This window comes from Rhinatrema bivittatum, chromosome 9 (genome assembly GCF_901001135.1).
Source record: "Rhinatrema bivittatum chromosome 9, aRhiBiv1.1, whole genome shotgun sequence".
Lineage (NCBI taxonomy): Eukaryota > Metazoa > Chordata > Amphibia > Gymnophiona > Rhinatrematidae > Rhinatrema > Rhinatrema bivittatum.
The window spans coordinates 19,111,546-19,133,336 of record NC_042623.1 but is presented as its reverse complement, the minus strand read 5'-3'; the positions used below and the strand labels follow the sequence as shown (position 1 = coordinate 19,133,336).

General features: G+C 44.5%; 1 protein-coding gene across 4 annotated transcripts in view; it reads right to left on the bottom strand.

The window, feature by feature from the left end:
• Positions 1 to 21,791, bottom strand: part of MKLN1 (muskelin 1) — a 315,844-nt gene that overhangs the window by 197,460 nt on the left and 96,593 nt on the right. For all 4 annotated transcript variants that reach the window (XM_029616983.1, XM_029616986.1, XM_029616984.1 and 1 more), the window contains 2 exons: positions 17,120 to 17,262; positions 13,261 to 13,349 (listed from right to left, as the gene is read on the bottom strand). In XM_029616983.1, the coding sequence (XP_029472843.1) occupies positions 13,261 to 13,349; positions 17,120 to 17,262 (232 nt within the window). The remainder of the gene's footprint in view (positions 1 to 13,260; positions 13,350 to 17,119; positions 17,263 to 21,791) is intronic.

Sequence of the window (21,791 nt, the reverse complement as noted above, 5' to 3'; positions counted from 1 at the left end):
GTGGTTCAGGCCATGATCCTGCCAAGCCTACATTATTGCACTGCATTATACACTGGATTACATGAATATGCTTTGGGTGCTCTCCAGTTGCTACAAAATTCCACCACCCATCTGATTATAGAACTTAATAAGAAAACACACATTTCACCAACATTATGTGATTTACATTGGTTACCAGTTCATATAAGGTAGCCTGCTTAGGTCTTTAAAATGGCTAGTATGGACTCTCTGCCATTGATGAATTCTCGTTCCATATTCACAATCCATCAAGAGCATAGAGGTCCTCACAAAGAGGACTCTTGCAGGTACAGTGAACACACAGCACACATCTTGAGGAGACCTGTGAGAGATCATTTTCCATGGCTGCTCCTTAACTATGGAATACATTGCTAGTAGCTTTGTGATTAACTTGTGTAAAATCATTGAAAAAGCTGTTGAAGACTTTTTTGTTCCAGCTGGCTTTTTCTGATATTACCTAACTTAGTTGGATGTCTGAGGACCTAACTATGATTACTTTTTCTGCTGTGATATGTTTTGGTTGAAACCTCTTCAGAGGGACAGCCATGTTAGTCTGGTTAGCAAAAATGACAAGAGGTGGGTGGCACCTGATAGACTAACCAGTTTATTGAGACATGGGTTTTTGAGGACAGAGTCCACTGCATCAGATGCATGAAGTATAATACAAAGGTGGGTAAAATATATGGAGATGGGCAGGGGAGGAGGAGGGGGGATACAGGACAGACTGATGAAATAAGACGCGCGCTGAAACGGGCGCTCATATTGAGTACCTGCTTTCCTAACACGCGCACAGTCATGTCTCCTGGGCGCCTGATGCAATATTAAATGAGCTGCTGTGTTAAAAAGACGTGCTAGAGAAGAATTGTGCATCCCTAGTGCTCAAATTCAATGGGCGCCCACAATTGCAATGAGTGCTCAATATGAGCATCCATTTTATACCGCTTCAAATCGATTTTGATCAATATACACGCATAATAGCAAGGGACGAAATTGGCCTGGAGCATGTCTATTGCGCGTGCATATTATGCGTCCAGAATTTTTCTTCTTTGTCAAGCCATTTCATTATATCTTTATTCTTAAACACCGCAAGCAGTACATTTAAGTATCACAATGATACTATTAGGAGGAACCAGGGAGGACAGTATTTAATTTCTCCTAAGCCCTTGACTCGCAGTTTGACTTAATGCCAGCTCCGGGCCTGGAGTTAAATTTGTGGTATTAAAAAGTGTGTGTTGGGTGCTCAATGATTTTCTGCATTGGGGGGTAACAGCTAAATAGCCTCATGTACATGGAATTTAAATGTGATGAGCGCCATCGGCTAGGCATTTGGGCACATTTTGGATGTGCTAATCTCCTTTTTGATTCGGGTGCTAGTGTAGTGCGTCCAAAATGCGCGCCCAACCGCCCATAAACCTGTGCACTAACTTGGTGCACTTTATTGCATCAACCCCTCAATTAGGCAGGCAGGATATGGAAACAGTGTAGATAGCATTATAGCCCACACTACTGACAACTGATTAAGTGTGAAAAGACAAAATGATTTGAAAACAGTTACGTTCATAGAAGCCATTGTTTTTGTTCAGACCTAAGGTGCTGGTGTATTTTTTTTTTTTATGAGTTCCAATTCAGCAGCAGCAGTTTTACGCTGAAATGTTCCTCTGAAGTTCCTTTTTAGGAGTATGGCAAACAAAGTCAGAAAGAGAATATCCTGGAAAGTTGAAATGTTCTCCTACTGGTTTCTGAATGTTGCCATTTCTAATGTCAGATTTATGCCCATTTATTCTTTTCCTTAAGAATTGACCTGTTCGTCCTATATAGACAGCACAGGGACATTGTTGGCAAATGATGGCATATATTACACTGGAAGTAAGGAGAAATTTGGGAGACTGTTTAAAGGGCATGACAACATGGCAGGGAAAGTAGTCAGAGTGCTAAAGGAACAAGTGGAAGGAAAGATCAGTCAAGAAATAAAACTAGGTGATGAGGCTTTTCAGATTTGTCAATGAAAAGAGGAAGGATAGATGTGGAACCGTAGACAGAAAAGATAAGCAGAAATTTGTAGAGAGGGACAAGGGAAAAGCAGAACTGCTAAACAAATCACTTCTGTTCAGTACTGAAGGGATTGGAGAAGAATCTCCAATTGTTGGCAAAGGTACATACAGTAGTGAGTTATGTTTCAATGATTTTTACTGCATAGATAACAGCATCGCCAGCTATGGGGTATTCCCCCCCAGCAAGGAGCTACTACACCAAGACAGTTTACAATATGTAGAAAAACAATAATACAAACCGTCCCCCATGTACCCACCCCTCACCCCCTCCCAAGCTCACTTAATTCACTGATAAACACTATCAGCTAATAATACTGTGCGGTACCGCAGTAATAAAACAGACAGATACTGGTCAGACGTTCACAATGAGACACAATATCCCAGATCAGCAAGAATAGACGCTGATGCGCCGGAGATGTACCCGACGCCATATGTTCCAACTGCATCAGACGGTGCAGGGAATTCCTCCACATCCAAAACGCAGGTACTTAAGCTCCTTTCCAGAGCACTAGAATGAAGCGTTTCCCAAAGTTAAACGCCATCCTGTTTACGAGAAAGTGATTGTGTGACACTAAGTGGACAAAGCCATGAGTCCGGCCGGGATACAATCTAGAATATTAAGGGAGGTCAGAGGTTTTAGCAGGTTCGCTGAATGACCCAAGAACCAAATGGGAAGAGATGACAAGTAAGACAGTTTGTCGAATGTCTCGTATTATGTGTTTGCATGTTTCGGACCTTTTATTATAAAGTGTAATGGAAGTTACATTTTTAGTAATACTGTTTTATTGTTTGTAATGTTAATTTCTTCGTGTTTTAATTGTAACATGACGTGATGTAAACCGATATGACTGTTCTACCAAATACCGATATAGAAATTTTAATAAATAAATGATCCATTTGCTACATATTTGGAAATGAAAGTGATTCCTTGAGACAATGGATGTATCCTTTATTAAAGTGGCAATTTCAGACCGGTAAGTTTCACTATGGTTACAGTCTTAAAGTTGAATTTATCTATGGGGAAGAGGCACTGTTCAATAGATTATGGATAAGGACCAACAGTTTATACCAAATACACCAGTATATAGGAATCCAGTGGAGTGAGTTTTAATGATCCACGGTCAACAACAAACCTTTTACGTTGGAAAAAAATCAGAACTAGGGGCCACAATTTGAAGCTCCAGGGAGGAACACTCAGAACCAATGTCAGGAAGTATTTCTTCACGGAAAGGGTGGTGGATGCCTGGAATGCCCTTCCGGAGGAAGTGGTGAAGACAAAAACTGTAAAGGATTTCAAAGGGGCATGGGATAAACACTGTGGATTCATAAAGGCTAGAGGATGGGAATGAAGAGAAGAGCCTTGGGGGTGGATTACTGGAGTGGAGGCTACTACCTGGTGATTACTACTCTTACTCAATAAGCCTTTGCATGGTTAATGCAACTCCAACATTGCTCTCTGCTTCAATGGCAGGGGAAAATGTGGAAAAGAAGATTTGCATTCAGACAACAATCAACAAGGACTGAACTTCACAATCTGGGTAAACAAATAAGCGTGGGGGTAGCATGCTTATTACGGCAGTTACTACCCTAAACCAATTAAGCCTGATACATCCCTTTGAATGCATATACGGCATTGCTCTCTGCTTCAGTGGCAGGGGGAAATGTGGAAAACAGGATTTTCATTCAGACAACATCCAACAAGGCATTGATCTGTGCAGTCTGGGTAAATAAGCATCAGGGTAACTTGCTTTATGCAGCAGTTACTACCCTTAACCATTAAGCCTTATGCTCACCTTTGATGCAACTCCAACATTACTCTCTGCATCAATGATAGGGGATGGCAGGAAATTTGAATCAAACAGTTACCAACAAGGGCCCTGAACTCGGTGGTTGGTGAAACAGATAAGTATGGGAAAATAAGTGTGGGAGCTTGCTGGGCAGACTAGATGGGCCGATTGGTCTTTATCTGCCGTCATTTCTATGTTTCTATGATTGAAGTACTGGAGTAATATGGCATCTGTCAGGATGTGAGCCACAACCTTCTGAACAATTTGCAGGGATCTTAGTGTACTAGATGGTAGACTATTATATATAGGGAGTTACTGTAGTCCAACCCTGTCAATACAAGGGATTGAAGGACTGTGCGGAAATCACTAATATCTAATAAGGGTTTAAGATGCTGCAAAGGATGTAGTTTTGCGAACAATGCCTGCACAACTGAGTATATACAGGACAAGGATTGTATAGGATCTAAAATTACCTCTAGGTTCCAAATCTTTTGTGAGATCTAAATGCTTTTGACTGCCAAATGTAAATACAGATGGCAAATAAGCAGATTTCAATTGGCTCAAAATTATTTCAGTAGTATCGACATTGAGGTTCAATTTATTATGATCTAACCAACTCCTAACTGCAACTAAACAGACTGTTGCAAACTGAGATGTAATAGACCAAGATAATTTCAGAGGAAAGAAAAACTGGATATTGTCGTCATACATTTTGTAAGCTGCTCCTAGCCTATCAAGCAGAATACATACAGGTGTTAAATAGATGTTAAATAAAACTGTTGATATGAAAGGACCCCGGGGGATGCCTGTTGAAAACAGACCACCAAGATGAGGTCTCAAAAGCTTATTCTAATCTGCTGGGAGCAATCATATATATAGGACATGAACCTTTCCAATACTGCACACCCTAATATTCCAACTTCAGCCAGACATGAAAGCAAAATGTCATGATTTAGAGTATCAAAAGCAGCAGAAATATCTATTAAGATTAGAATATAATCTATTTTATTAATTTATTTCCCCCCTATCTGAATACAAGTTTCACTTGAAGCAGGTTACAGCATATTTAGCTTAGAAAACAGATCATTTGTAACTTCAAATTATAAAAGGTCACCAAAGAATTAGAAAGGGTGATGTGCTGGATGTGATATGCTTGGATTTCAACAAAGCCTTTAATACTGCCTTGCATAGGAGGCCCATAAATAAACTGAGCAATCTAGGGCTGAGACTTTGAGCTTCCAGCTCAACTAAAACTGGCCTCTATTGGACTACAGCACCATACGTCTTCAGTCACAATTATCTTGAGGTGTAGAGAGTGCCCCCTATTTTATATCCCTCTTCCAATGCAGATCAGCCACCGCAGTGAGTATCTTCAACTAGGGGCCACAAACTGCAACTCTCTTTGAAAGCAAGCTAATGTGGATCCTCCGTCTGGCCACTATCACCAACAGGCTATGGCTGAAACTCCCCCACCTTGAAGACTGTACAAGCTGCATCTGCAGCATCTCAAGATCCAGCCAAACTGGGGCATGGAAGACTGGTTTTGGGAATCAAACCCTTCAGGATGGCCTGTCAATTGTGCTTTAAGAGCAATGTCCAGATCTGAATTTTGCCCTTGAAATGGTCATATTAGCTGAACCATATTAGGTTTGGATTTCTATAGAATGTAGGAATATTTAGAATAAAGCTAGCAATCCAATTCCGGCTCTCAGATCTGCATTTGTTATGTCCCGTGAGCAGCAGTCAACAGAATGGCCATGAACTGCAGTTTCTTCTTCTGGAGCCTGGCATCAAGACAGAATTAATCCACTAAGTTGCTCTGGCTCCATGGAGCTTTATCTTCAGTATAACAACAACAAAAACAAAGTTTTCCCTTCTTCCCCCAGGAAGCCGTCATGCAGCACTGGTGCCAAAAAGTACTTCTAAGTCATCCAACTCAAAAGTAGCTGCATTCAAGTTTCCAAAATATTAAATGAACAGCCTCATGAGATCCTGTTTGTATGATTATACAAATGCAAGGTGTTATTTAATGCCCAGGACTGCATTATTGTCATAATAAAATGCTTCTGAAAAAAGTGTTCTATTTTTCCAGTTCAATGTTTTTATATGTAACTAACATTTCACAATCAGATATAGTTCATTGCAAATCTTGAAAGAAAAAGATAAAAGGCAAAGTGCCATTAGGAAGATCCAGGAAACAGCAAAACAAAAAACACAGGATGGGTGCACTTGCAGTTAACTAATGATTCATTGCTCTATAAATTGCCTAAGCAGACTATAACATCAGGGCAAGGACAGACATCTGATACTAGAGTCTGCTGACACATGGACGGTTACTGTTAGGAAAAGGGAGTTTAGGGAGAGTGCAGTTGCTTACCTGTAACAGGTATACTCCTAGGACAGTTTCTAGAAACTTTGGCTGGCACACTGAGCATGCCCAGCATGCCACTATCCCTGCGTCCACACGGGGTCTCTCTTTAGTTGTGTACGTAGGTGCAATAAAAGAACAAACCAACCAGGAGAACCCAACTCTGCGCAGTGGCGGGTGGGTTTCCTGAGGACTAATATATCCTGCTGTCCTAGGAGAACACCTGTTACAGTTAAGCAACTGAGCTTTCTCCTAGGACAAGCAGGATGGTAGTCCTCACACATGGGTGAATCCCTAGCTACAGGCTGGACCCGAACCAGTGGGACCAACAGACACAACAACAGATGTGTTGTTGATAACAGCGGGGACAGCCTGAATTAAAAACCAGAGGCCTATGCTGGAAGAGTTGGGTTCACAGCTGAAAAGAGGTTTCGCAGGACAGATTGGCCGAATCTGCAAATCAGCCGGCCATCCTTGGCCAGACAATAATGCGCAGCGAAAGTGTGGAGACAACTCCACTTCATTGCACTGCGGATCTCTCCCAACGGAACTGCACACAGATGGGCCACAGATGCCGCTACAGCCCTTACAGAGTGCACTGTGGCATGGTCCTCCAGGTGCAGTCCCGTCAGGTCATAGCAGAAAGAGATGCAGTCCGCTAGCCAGTGGAAAGAGTGTTTTGAAATGGCCCTGCCCAGCCGGCTGGGGTCAAATGAGATAAACAGCTGGACAGACAGCCTGTGGCCTACCATATGGTCCAGGTAGAAGGCCAGGGTCATCTTACAATCCAGCATGTGCAGCGCCCTCTCTCCTGGGCTTGTATGAGGCCAGGGAAAGAAGATAGGTAGGACAACAGAATGGTTAAGATGGAAGTCTGTAATTATCTTTGGTAGGAATGTAGGGTGCGTGCGCAGAACCAACCTGTCATGGTAGAACCTCATGCAAGATGGATAAGTCACTAAGGCGTGCAACTCACTGACCCTGTGCGCTGATGTGACCGCTATCAAGACGACGACCTTCCATGTCAAATGCTTGAGAGCGCAAGAGCACAGCCACTCAAATGGAGGCTTCATCCGCTGGGCCAGCACCACATTCAGGTTCCATGAAACAGCAGGGGGCCGCAGTGGAGGCTGCAGCTGAAGCAGGCCCCATATGAACGGCCCTACACAGAATTGGCGAACCATACTGGTGGTACGCACCTATGGCACTGAGGTTCACCCAAATGGAGTTGTCTTAAGTCCCTCCTCCGAGAGGTGCAGCAGATAGTCCAGAATGGGGCAAGAGAAGGGATTAAGACCCTTCTGCTCAGGCCACGTCCTCCAAAAGATCCAGAGGCTGCAGGATCAACCTTTCAACATCCATGCCATGAGAGACAGTGCATGGAGGTTGGGATGGTGCAGCCTGCCCTGATCCTGGGAAAGGAGGTCCAGAGCATCCTCAAACGGATCGGGTTCCGTCTGGACAGTTGCCACAGAAGTGGGAACCATACCTGATGTGGCCAATGTGGGGTAACAAGGGTCAAGGACCCCCAAGTCCTGGCGAAGCTTCAGGAGAGCCTTCAGTACTAATGGAAGAGGTGGACAGGTATACAAGAGGCCCGTCCCCCAATGGATGGCAACGGCATCCGTGAATGGCACGCCATCTGACCTGGACAGAGAGCAGTACCGGGGCAACTTCGCGTTACTGGGGGAGGCAAACAGGTCCATGTCCGGAGTCCCCCAGAGGCGCAAGAGTCGATCCGCTACCTCCTGTTTCAGGGACCACTCATGGGGCTGGAAGGTACGACTCAGCCACTCTGCTAGGGTGTCCTCTGCACCCACCAAGTACACGGCCAGGAGAAACATCCCCTGCAGTTCCAGATTTGCACTGCTTTCTGACAAGAGAGGAAGGACCTAGTACTCCACTGCTTGTTGATATACCACATGGCCACCTGGTTGTCCGTTCGAACAAGGATGACCTTGGGCATACCGGATTTCCCTCAGTTCCAAGAGGTTATCTGAAACTGTGACACTTGCACGGTCCAGAAATCCTGGGTACGAAGGCCATCGACGTAGGCTCCCCACCCCAAGTGGGATGTGTCCATGGACAGCACAACCTGAGGCAAGGGTGCTCGAAAGGGAATATACGGCTCAAGGCTGAGTGGAGATGTCCAAGTCAGAGAAGTCCTGAGTGAGGGGAGCACCTGGATGCGGACCTGAAGGCCCTGGGTGGCCTGTTGCCAATGGGAACGTAGGGTTCACTGGGCTTGGCGCAAATGGAGATGGGCAAAAGGAGTAACATGCTCAGTCGCGGCCACGTGTCCTAGAAGCTGCAGCATATGCTGCACTGAAACTAGCCGGCTCAGTTAAATTTCCCTCAACCGGGAAACCAGGGCACATAGTCTGTCACATGGCAGGAAGGCCCTGGCCTGTGTCGCATCCAGGAAGGCCCCGATGAATGGCAGCTGTGACGAAGAGTGGAGATTTAACTTTGGGTGTTGATTAAAAACACTAGGTGCTCCAGGACCTGGATGGTACTGCGTAGCGCCTGCAGTTGTGCGGGTCTGAGTGTCGCTCTGAACCAGCCAGTCGTCCTGGTATGGAAACACCTGGACCCCTAGCTGGCGCAGGCAAGCCCCTACCACAGCTAGACATTTTGTGAAGACCAGTGGCACAGAGGCGAGGCCAAACGGGAGCACACAGTACTGAAAATGCTGGAGCCCCACCACAAAGCGAAGGTACCTCCTGTGATTTGGGAGGATTGCGATATGGGCGAACACATCATTTAGGTCGAGGGAGCAAAGCCAGTCCCCTTCGTTCAACAGGGGGATTATGGTGCCCAAGGATACCATCTTGAACTTTTCCTTTTTTAGGAATATGTTCAAGGCTCGCAAATCCAGACTGGGACGAAGGCCTCCTGTTTTCTTTGGAATCAGAAAGTAACAGGAGAAAACCCTAGACTCTGCTGCCTCTGAAGAACAGGTTCCATTGCTCTGGCTTGCAGAAGGGTTAAGAGTTCCTCTTGAAGCAGTTCTGAATGCGAGACGGGACCCCATTGAGGGCTTGGGAGAAAATCTGGTGGAGTTTCCACAAGATTCAGCCCGTAGCCATGCCTGTTGATGGACAGGACCCATCAATCCGACATCACGGCCGGCCACCGGTCCACAAAGAAACCGAGCCAGCCCCAGACCAGCGGAACCCCGGGCACCAGAAGAGGCAACTGGCATATGCCCCCTTGCTGCCAATAAAATCCTCATAGCGGGACTAGCTTGGGGGGTTGGCTGTGGGTGGGGGCACCGCTGCTGATGGGATCTACCCCTGGCACTTACCTACTGTGGCCTGGAGCGGGGGGTGGCAGAAGTACCTTCCTTGGTCTATAGAAAGGCCTCCTCAGCCATGCCCGGGATGACCTTTTGGAGGAGGCAGGTGAGGCCAAGGCGCTAGTGGACAAATGCTGGAGAGTCTCATGGTAGTCCTTCAGCTGTGCAAACGTTTTCTTGACCTTAACACCAAAAAAATTATTGCCGGTGCAAGGCAAGTCAGCTAGCTGGTCCTGAACCTCAGGGTGAAGGTCTGAGGCCCTAAAGCCAGGCCAGACGACAGGCAGAAATACCTGCCACCGCTTCACGCCCTGCCGTCTCAAAGACGTCGTAGGTAGCACACACCTCATGCTCACTACATTCAAGGCCCTGCTGGACAAGCACCATAAGGGCCTCCTGGGCTGCTGCGCCAGGCCATCCGCCACCTCCTGGACTTGTTTTCAGAGGTTGTGGGTATACTGGATCATGTATAAGATGTAGGAGGCAATACGGGCCACCAACAGGGAGCTCTGATACACCCTCCTTCCCATGCTCAGTTGTCCTTACCCGGAGGGGCTGACGCATGGGTTTTTGATCGCTTTGCCTTCTTGAGCACAGACTCAACAACCACGACTGGTGGGGAAGCTGGCGCTTTTCGAAGGCCACAGCCTGTCATACAATATACACCCCATCGGCCTTCCAGTGAACAGAGGCGAAAGAAAGAGAGGGAGTGTTCCCACAGCTGGAGAAGCAGTTCCCAGAAAATCTCATGCACTGGCACCACCACGACCTCCTTCGGGGCATCGATGAACTTGGAGGATCTCGAGCATTTTATGGCGGGCATCCTCTTCAGTCATGAGCTGGAAAGAGATAGTCTCTGTCACTGCACGGATGAACCCAGCGAGGGTCAAGTCCTCTGGTGGAGAATGCCGGCATTCCTCTGAAGGGAAAGGATCTGACGGAAGGTCATCAGAGTCCACCGACAAAGGGGAGGAGGTATCCTGACCCAGGGGTCGTAAGGGCCCTCGGGCTCTTCGAGATCACCCGGAGAGGAAGGTCGTGGAACCCCGGGCATATCCTTAGGCACAAGCGCCGGGAGGCCCGGGGAAACCACAGGCCCCAAAGGACCTCAAGGTGCAGATGGCACCGACGGGCCTTCATCTCCCGAGGAATCCCCCACGAGGACCAACTCAGACGTCTTGCGTTTTGGTACCTGATGGGTCACAGAGGGATCGCAAGGCGCTGGCCTCAACTGCGTTGTGAGGACACCGAGGAGGACATTGAGGTGATCCAGCAACGGTTCCAGCCCAGTCACCGCAGTCGGCATCAAAGCAGGCATCAGTTTTCCAGCTTCGAAGGCATCGATGATGGCACCGGTATCGGTGGTGGGGGCGCCAGCTCCCATTCATGCAAAGCACGATCCACACCCGATGCTCCAACTCCGCCCTCCAATGAGAGGGCAGGCTGAAAAGGCAGGATCGGGCCCAACTCCTCCTCAGAGTCCTGAGGAGGGTCGATGTCGGCACCGGAATTGGTGCAGACGGCCCTGGACCACAGACATTGAGGGAGGATGGGGCCTCCTCGTGTCGAGGCCGCTTAGGTGGCAGGGCAACAAGCGCCATGGTCCTCATGTGCCCAGTCCCGTGTTCAGACAGGGACCGGTGCCAATGTTTGCAGAATCTCCCACAGTGCTCAGCCCGGTCTTTCCCAGGTACAGAGGATGAAGACGACAATCCTGAAGTCCGGGACTTTGAGGAAGCAGAGACTGGCTGATCCCCAGAGCCCCCCTGCCCTGAGACCTTCAGGGGAGGGTTGGTGACAGAGAGCAATCGGCTCCCCTCAGTCCTTAGGCGCCGACGCCAGAGTAGAGGGCTTGGAATTGCCCGAGTCAAATGCTTTATCCATTTTGTCCAGCCTGGCCTGATGGCCCCTCGGCATCATCTGAGCACACAAGTCGCAGCCGTGGACATCATGCAATGCTCCCAGGCAGAGGATACACACTTACGTGGATCAGTTAGAGCCATATTCTGGGGGCATCGGCAAAAGCCCGAGGCAGCCATGAGGTGCACAGAGACTACAAGGGCATGACGACTGGCGGATATGGAAGAAGCGAAAAATTCACCGACCGAAAAGAACCCAAGGGGAACTGAAGAGAGACCCAGTGCAGGAAAGTATGTGCAAAAATCGTGAAGCAAAAAAACTCACTTTTTCCGACAAAAATAGCATGAGCTCCACCTCCATGAGACGACAGCTCCGCAGAAAAGAAAGGACTGAAGAGAGACCCCGCATGGATGCAGGAACAGTGGCATGCTGGGCATGCTCAGTGTGCAAGCCAAAGTTTCTAGAAACTTTGACAGAAGTTTTCCGTGCCGGGCTCCATCTGATGTCACCCATGTGTGAGGATTAGCATCCTGCTTGTCCTAGGAGAAGCATTGTGATGGCTAAGTGGCAGCTCTGTCAGCTGCCATGCAGGAGATAAGGGTAGCATTCCCGAGTCTGGCATCTGCTCCTCTGCCACTCAGGAAGAGACACGGAAGTAAGCCTAAGAGTCCCTGGCTGGAAGAGAGCCCTAGCCATTGAACAAAGATAGCATCTAGTGGTCAGACTAAGTCCAGTGGCATATCAGGGTCCTCTAGATGTTGCTATGCGGGCAGAGGGAGAATAATAAAAAACCCAGGAGGGACACTTTTTACTTACAAATCTTTATACCTCGCTTTATTACCAAATATTTGTTCAAGGTAGATAATTAATTAAAACAAAAATTAAAATTATAAAAATAATTATACAAAACACAACACCTTGCTGAATAAAAATGCCTTTACACCTTTCCTGAAGCCCTTAGGCATAAATGTAGCCAATTCCAAAGGGAAGCCCAAAAGAACATGAAGCAACTACCACATTTTTATACCAATATGCAAGCAATGAAATTCAGCAGCCTTGTACAGTCAGACCACATCAGGTGAACCTGGTTCCTGGCAAAAGCATCCCATCTTATAACAGCACTTAAAGCTTTGGAAAGCTGTTTCCACATCACTACTTTCACTATGACGACTCCAAGTAAAGCCGGCACTTCCGTGCTGACTCTTCTGACGCTCAGGACCCCCCCTGCAGGCATCAAACTGATGCACATAAGATCACATAAACAGCTTAAGCACAGATCCAGGAAGGGAGATTAAAAACTAGCCATGTGGCCTTAATAAAAGCTGCATGCCAATTCTTAAGAAGTCCTTTAAAAAACAGAAAACACATGAGAACAATAAAGAAGGGAGACGAAAGGACAAGCAAGCAAGCCAAGATACAGACCAAGTTGATATTTTCAGCAATACAGCCAGTACTGCTACTCAAAGTGAACTGTCAACTAGAGACAGTGTCATCCTCAGCACATCATGGGGATCTGCTTTTAAGTTGTCAAAACCTACACACCTATGGGCAAAACACAGCTATTAAACCTGTTCTGAAGCTATGCTGTTGTATTTACAGTGGCCCTGTAGTTTGTCAGAGATCTTGAGAGAATTCCAGGAATAGATGGACAGCAATGGGCTACAGAACCAGGTTCATTTGAGAGTCTGTCTAGAACAAGGACCGGACACAGCACGAAGCCACGGACATGGTTTCCTCCCACCAGATGAAATGGAGACAGCAGCGCTTATCTTGAACACAATGTACAGTAGGTGCCAAGTGCCAAGGCAGAACAGAAAAAATTCTGAAACTCTACCATGTTAAAGAGAAACAAAACAAAAAAAAAAAAAAAGATTTTACCTATCTTAATGAAACGACAAGGAAACATCTGTTCGTCAATTTTATGCTTCAAGGTGAATGTTTCTTTGTTGTAATCATTCTTTAAGCCACTGTGGAAGAGAAAAAGAATAAAGTAACAATCTGTTTCTTCAAATTGCTTCTTCTCACTGCTAATGAAACGGGATACTGTTGAGATTTTCCTCATTGTATATAAAGTGACTATTGGCCCTGACGCAGCTGTAGTGAAGCCAAGTGTCGTCCACGTCAGCATTTTTTTTTTTCCAGATAAGTATTGTATCAGATTTTGGGGGTTTCTAAAGACTGCAAATGTTGAGTATTATTCATGGTATAAATTTTTCATTATAAAAATCTGGAAAGGGATTTTTCCTGTGATGACAAGTGGAAGCGCTAAGTTTTTCTTTTTTTTTTATCACTGATGAATCACAGGATCTCAGTGTGAGCTGTCTGCGGATTTCTTCTGCATACATATATTGTGTGCAGTGTGACTGGAGTACTTTTGGGCTTTCTTAATTTTTGAAGTTTACGTACCAGTGGTTTCTGCTGTGTTTAATCTTTAAAAATTAAACCAACAGCTTTGGAGGACTTCAGTCACAGTTAAGAGTCCTGTTGTCCTCCTTCCTCCCAAAAAAAACAAACATGCCTTAAGCACCCACTTCTATTTTACTAAATTTCCTGAGGCTCAGTATCTCAAACATATTTTGTTACAATAAAAAAAGTGTTTTACCTCTGGTGCTAAAAATCTTATGGAAAAAACCCAAATAAATCTGTTTAGAGTACCTTGGAGGACTGGCGTCGTTGCTTAGTGTCACTGCCACGTAGAGGGATCTGGGTTTGATTTACAAGTTAAGTCTCCACACCCTGGGCTGGCCAGGGATGGTTTTATATTACTTTATTTTACTGATGTATTAGTTTATCGATATAGTAAATTAATGACGTATTGATGCATGTTTATGACTGTACTATTTTTTTCTTTCAAATCAGTGTGTTGTATTTAGGTATAAAGATGGCAGTCTAGAAATGTAAATTAACGGCCCTAGGTGGGAGGGAGTCCGTTATCGTGCAACAGTGACACCTGGTGGCTTAACCAAGAGTCCATGACCGCAAGGCTCCCGGACAGAGCTCTAGGGCCTAAGAACAGGGCTTCCCAAACCCGTCCTGGGGACCCCACAGCCAGTCGGATTTTCAGGATATCCACCATGAATATGCATGAAATAAATTTGCATATACGGAGTCTCACCCATGTTCTCTGTGTCATTAATAGCTAGGCTGACCACATTATTTGATTAACCACTAATCAATACAGTACTGTCAATGCAGTTTACAAAAATAAAATATGCAATACAGTCAAAGAAATAAAAAAACAGAATAAATGTAAAAAACTGATAAAATCAATACATACATTTCTTAATGTTAAAAAAAGAAAAACAGACATCTAAAGCTTGATAAAAAAAACAGTCAAATCTTCAAAGACTTATACAATTTGAGATATTTTTTTCCTTCCTGACTAATACTAAAAGGAGACAACTCCAGGTAGATGGCGCTACATAACTGAAAGCAGAGTGCTGTAGAATTGCTATTAGAAAGCGGATGTCAGGCTACACACAGACTTCCCCGGAAGTAAGCAATTCTCTTCTGCTGTTTTTATTTGGCCCCTCTACAACCCCCCTTCCCCTGCTACCCCAAAATTGCTCCTGAAACTGTATTTCGTCAGTGCATAAAACTGTACTGTTGTTATCCAGATTCTACCTACCCCCCACCTGAGGATTTCACTTCACTTGTTTGCCTGATCAAGCACAAGCACCCACTTGGGGGCTCACAAATGATGAACGGTGTGAAAGCAGACCACCAGTTATACAGTTACAGGGGCCGATGATGCAATAAAGTGAGCTCAGCCTAGTGCGTAGGTCTTCGCATTTTAGGCCAGCTAGACTAGCATCCAATGCAGTAAGCAGATCGGTGCATCCAAAATACGTGCTCAAACAAATGTGTAGCCAATAGCATCCGTCATATATAAATTCCATGCAGATGAGGCCATTAGCTATTACTCCCTGAAGGAGAAAAATCGCTGGGCGCCCAACGCACTCTTTTTAACGTGGCAAATTTAGCTCCAGCCCCCAGAGGTGGCGTACAATCAATTTCCAACTCAAGGGCTCATGAGAAATTTTTAAAAATACGGCCCTTTGTATTACGATGAGTTTCTCCTCCTTGTGACATTTTAGTTTACTGCCTGCAGTGGGGAAAAAAATGATTGGCTCGATAAAAAAAAAAAAAAAAAGTCTTAAGGCCACACAATTTAGATGCCCGTAGCAAGGGGTGCTTAATCTAAGACACTTCAGCAACCTCAGCAGAACAAAAAAATCAGCCTGAAGACGCGGGATTAAAAACAGACGCTTGAATTGAGTCGCCTGTTGCAACTGTGGACGCCCGATGCATTTGAGCGCTACGGATGCATAATTCTCCCCTAGCACGCCCTTTTTTATGCAGCCCAGGGGATATGGGCCATTGTATCCCCCCCCCCCCCCTCAGGAAAAGGGAGAAAGTCAGCAGGTTGGCAACATGGACAAGATTGGCAACATGGACAAGAATGAGCTGAAAGTCAAAAAGAGGATTTTCTTTCTAACAAAAGCAGAGAAGCAAACAGCTTAAAGGAAACCGCAATGAACTACCAGATTAGATGATTTGACTTTATTTTTTATTTTTTTTTTAATTACTCTCTTCTAGACTAAATATTTGTAAGGCTGGGCAGCGCAGGACCATTTTATCCTCAAAGGGTCATGCCTGATGGGGAAGGAACTGCATAACTCACCTGCGACTCTTCCCGTCTTGAGTTACGGTTCACCCATAATAATAAAAATGGTATGTTACTACCCACCTCAGATAATCAAAAAAGTGTTATCACACACACAAAAATAGCCAGATCATGGGCCAACAATTACAACATGAACATAAGAACGTGCCATACTGGGTCAGACCAAGGGTCCATCAAGCCCAGCATCCTGTTTCCAACAGTGGCCAATCCAGGCCATAAGAACCTGGCAAGTACCCAAAAACTAAGTCTATTCCATGTTACCGTTGCTAGTAATAGCAGTGGCTATTTTCTAAGTCAACTTAATTAATAGCAGGTAATCGACTTCTCCTCCAAGAACTTATCCAATCCTTTTTTAAACACAGCTATACTAACTGAACTAACCATGTCCTCTGGCAACAAATTCCAGAGTTTAATTGTGCGTTGAGTAAAAAAGAACTTTCTCCGATTAGTCTTAAAGGTGCCCCATGCTAACTTCATGGAGTGCCCCCTAGTCTATTATCCAAAAGAGTAAATAACCTATTCACATCTATCCGTTCTAGACCTCTCATGATTTTAAACACCTCTATCATATCCCCCCCTCAGTCGTCTCTTCTCCAAGCTGAAAAGTCCTAACCTCTTTAGTCTTTCCTCATAGGGAAGCTGTTCCATTCCCCTTATCATTTTGGTCACCCTTCTCTGTACTTTCTCCATCGCAATTATATCTTTTTTGAGATGCGGTGACCAGAATTGTACACAGTATTCAAGGTGGGGTCTCACCATGGAGCGATACAGAGGCATTATGACATTTTCCATTTTATTCACCATTTCCTTCCTAATAATTCCTTCTATGCTAGAAGTCACAACAGGGTCATGGGATGGACAGTGTCTGAACAGTATTTAGAGATTCAATATGGATTCAAAGCACTACAGAAAAGAGAATCATCATCATCTTTGTGGTGCCTGTAGATAGAAATATAGCCTTTCCGAATCACATAAAAGCCAGAAGACTGAACCCTACAGGGTTCCAAAGGGTTATAATGACTGACAAATAGCTCCTGAGACATTGTTTACCTGGATAACAGCTCTGTCATGTTCTCTTCATTCATTCCACCAAAGACTTTAAATTTCTTCAAGTTACAAACATGGGTCTTCTCATATTTGCCAAATGTGATGCTCTGAACTATGGCAGGTCTCTCTAGCTTCAATATCAGATACTGCAGGAAGAAAATACATGTACAAAAATAACCATTAAAGTGGCATTTCAGCTGCTGAAATGCTTCCCACAGATCGGTGGCACTAAAAAACAACATTAGACATGCAGAGCAGAAAATAACTCTTACAAGGAAAGCAAAGACTTACTTAAGTTTGAGGTTATCGTACTATAAGAACTGTGTGCGCTCCTTTTAAGGAATGCTTTGTATCCTTGAATCTATCAGGAGGTTTCAGACCAAAAGAAAAAAATATATAGATTTCCAGTGTACATAAGGAATACTTACTGAAGTGTGTAATACAAGGACATGGACAGAAATGAGACTGTCCCACAAGCACTGCCTTACTTAAAAGTAGGGACATTTGGAAGGTAGGCTGCACATACCGTAGTTCAATTTCCGAGTCAGGGCCTTTGGTCCTGTTTTCATACAAATTTCTTTGCTACGAAACCTCTGAACTAAAAACAACAAAATCTCTAGTTGTGGGATTTTTGTTCATCTTTCGGCTGGCCCAGTGGCTCAGCTGCAGTTTTGCCATGTGGAAGACGACCTGAGTTCGGTTCCTAGGCCAGGCTTCTGTCCTGCCACCCGCCCTCCCTGGGGCTGGCTGTGAACATTAAGTCCACAGCATTCCCATCGCCTGGGTAGAAAGGAATTTCAGCCATCGCTCAACTGTGATGCCTAGAAGACAGGCTCCAAGTTAGGAGGGCTGCATGGAGGGGCTCAGGACTGACACTGCAATAGCAGGGCTATTGCAGAGGAGGAAGGCTCATAGCACCAAAGGGCCAATCACTCTGGAAGTCCAATGCAGCAAGAAGAAATTCCTGGGTCCAAAAAAATCCTTAAGTGGTAATTTTCTAGTTTTCAGAAATGAGACTATGTTCTATGGGACAAGTTCCCAAGCACTGTAATGATATGAAAACAGTAAATATTTCCATATCGTTAAACTTCCACTTCCTAGTTTTTGTTGTATAAAATATGTCAGTTGTATATACCTTTTTCCTTCTCTGGTGTCAATGAAATACACATCAATATTTTCTTTCATAAGATTACTATAAAGTAACATCCAGGTCATTTTTCTTTTCTCAAATGGAAGCCACAGACCTTGTCAAATTCATCAGTTTCTATTTTCTAATGCCAAGAATCTTTTCAAAAGCTAATACTTAAGATAACAGTTCATATTATCCATTACAGAGATTGTTTGGACTTCTGAAATCCCCAAACAATGTTTTAAATTTAAGATTTTCAATTCCAATAACACCCCACTGAATACATGCGATAGCATTCTTTTGTATACTAAGGATTCGTGACATTATCCACAAAATAGAATGCTCAAATCATAAGGTGTGTTCCCACCCTCCTCCCCCCATCCATCACCAACTACATCCCAGCAAAACAAAACTTTTGGGTTTACATAAAATATAAATTAAATAAAATATATATAAAATAAAAATAAATAAATATAAAATAAAAATAAATAAATATAAAATAAAAATAAAATAAAACTAGAAAAAGCAAGTTTAGATTACCTGTAAACAGGTTTCTCCATAGACAGTAGAAAGAATGGACTATAATACGAGTGATATCATCCAACAGCATCAAACACAGACCCACCTCTCCAAAGGTTGTACTGCAAAGTAAAAACTGAAACAGACAACCCAGCCCTCACCAGTGGAGATCGGTCTATTGGATGAACAGGCTGCACAGAATTGCCTGTTCAAAATTGTTTCCTTGGGACATATTGTCTAGACACTAATGGAATCTAAAAATGTGAAGCAATGACCAAGTAGCTTTGCAAATGTCTTCAACAGAAGTCGCCCTGAGATGAGCCACTGAAGTCACCTTGGCTCTCATTTGATGAGCCTTAACAGTCTGTAATTACATAAACCAGCCAGCACATAACTGTTGGCAATACAGTCCACTACCCAACTGGACAGCATTAGTTTAGCAACTGCCCTTCCCAATTTATTGGGATGAAAGGATACAAACAGTTGAGAAGCTGGATGGTGAGGTTATGTTCTCTTCAGATCATATGCCAAGAGTTCAAATAGTGAAGAACCCATCCTCCTCTTGTGGGCATATGGTCTTGGGGAAAAAAAAAAAGTTTGATTAACGTAAAATGCAGATATCACTTTCAGAAGTAACTTGAAGTTAATACAACCACCTTATTATGAAAAAAACTCACACAGGGTGAATATGAAACCAGAGCCTATAATTCACTCACTCTTTAGGTTGAAGCAACTGCCACGAGAAACACTTTCCAGGTGAGAAACTTCAAGTTCACCGACTCAAGAGATTTGAAAGAAGCTTTCATGAGTTCATCTAAGACTACATTGAGGTCCCAAGGTACTGGAAGTTTGGAATGCCAGAGTTCTTCCACAAATTTTGATAGCAATGGGTGGAAAGAGATCAGAATCCCTTCCACCTGCTGGTGATATGTCACAATGGCATAGAGATGAACCTCGACAGAAGAAGTGCTAAAGCCTGAGGACAAGAGGCAGGATAGATTCGGAAGCAAGTCCCTCATTTGACAGGCGAAGGGATCCAGTTGACTGGTCCCAAACCATGTCGAGAATCTCTTCTATTTAAAGCTGTAGGATCTTCTGTTTGAAGGTTTCCTGGCAGAAATCAGAACATCCTCTACCTCTTTCAGAAGGCGTAAGGTCACTGATGCACATTCAACATCCACATCATGAGGGCCAATGATGGGAACCTGTCGTTCTCCTGAGTGATGAATGTCAGATATTCCCAATGGAACCAAAACCTGAACTGACAGATGGATAAGATATGGATACTACAATTGCTGTAGCCTGGCTGCTGCTATGAGGATTATCTTCACCTTGTCCCAAAAGACCTTCTTGACAGTCCCAGCAATTAGAGGAATCTGTGGCTACACAGATTAGACAGACATTCCAGGTTAGCAGAAAAAAAGTGTAAGCTGATCTGTATCTACTTGGCTGCATGAAACAGATTTTCAACTTTTCTGTTGACTTCTGAAGTGAACAGGTTGATTACCATCTTCCCCCAGTGACAGAACAAATCATCCACTACTTCTTGATCCAAGGACCACTCACGCAGTCGCAATACTCTGCTGAGGCAGTCTAACAACGTATTCTGGATTCCTGAAAGGTAGGTCACCTGAAGATGGGTATTGTGATTTCTTACTCATGACCAGATTCAGATGGCCTCCTGGCAGAAGGTGAAAGAGCCCACATCTCCCTGCTTGTTTATATAGAACAAGAGCATTTGATTGTACACCTTGATTACAATTCTTTTTCACAAGAGGCAAGAAAGCCCTCCAAGCATAGTGAATGGCTTGCAGTTCCAGATGGTTGATTTGCAGATGACTCTCCACTGGGGGTCATAAGCCTCAGGGCCACATCACACCAATGCTTGCCCCCCATATTCCTTGATGGGGACATCAGTACACAAAGTAACTTGGTGCAGTGAAATACATAATGATCCCACCTTTAGAACTTCTTCCACCACTGTAGGAATGCTCTCATTCTGAAGGTTATCGAAATTTGGTGGGATAATCGTTGATAGAGCTGATCCCCCTGGCTTTAGAAACCCCACTGAATGCTCCACATGTGCAGACATATGTACCACAGCTGGTAGGTGTGTGAGAAGAACCAGGTCTGACGCTCAGTCTTGAAGGAAGGCCCTTACTAGGTCCACCATAAATGTAGTACCTCTCAAATAGGAAGAAACATCTTTTCCTGAAGAAAGTCTATCCAAGCTCCAGGTTTCACTTGACAAAGTTGATCAGGAAACCCAGGAACTAAATGAGCTGTATGAACTTTGAAGGATGCCAGAATGCCTGATGAAGAAGAACCTGCCATCAAGGTATGCTAATACTCAGACTCCCTGCTGAGGCAGCCATGCCACTATACCCTCGGGGCCACTTTGAGGTCATAGGGGAGCACCTTGCCTTGGAAGCACATTTCCCTCACCACAAACCTAGGAACATCTGATGGGTGGGTGGGTCTTCAAGACCATCAGGTCTTGGATCAATTTCAATTTGGTTTTAGAAATCCTCTCAGCAATGAGACCCTTTTACTCTCTAGCTTAGATGCAATTAGAAGAGGGTTTGATAATAGTTAAAGATATGTGTTTGTACTATTGATAGATATCGCTGTTGCATTTGAGATGCTTGACCATCAAATTCCACTCTGTCGCTTAAGAGCGTGGGATCTCAGGTACAGTTCTCAACTGGTTCATGTTGTATCTCTCAGAGATCTCATCAGGTGAGAACTGGTGGAAGTAGCCCAGCATGGTATGCTGTTACCACCAAGGTCCCTCAGGACTCAGCATGACCAGCATCCCCAATTTGCAGGTTACTATCTGGGCTTTGTACGGAATATAGATCATATGCAAACCACACAGTTCTTTATCCCTGTGTCATTATCTTGGACTGATACATTCTACATGGTTTCAATTTGCCTTTCTGCTGAAAGACCGTGGCTTACCCACCACAAGCTTGAGTTAAATCTCACTGTGAATGAGTAACAAATCTAGAGAACTGGCTCGGTCCA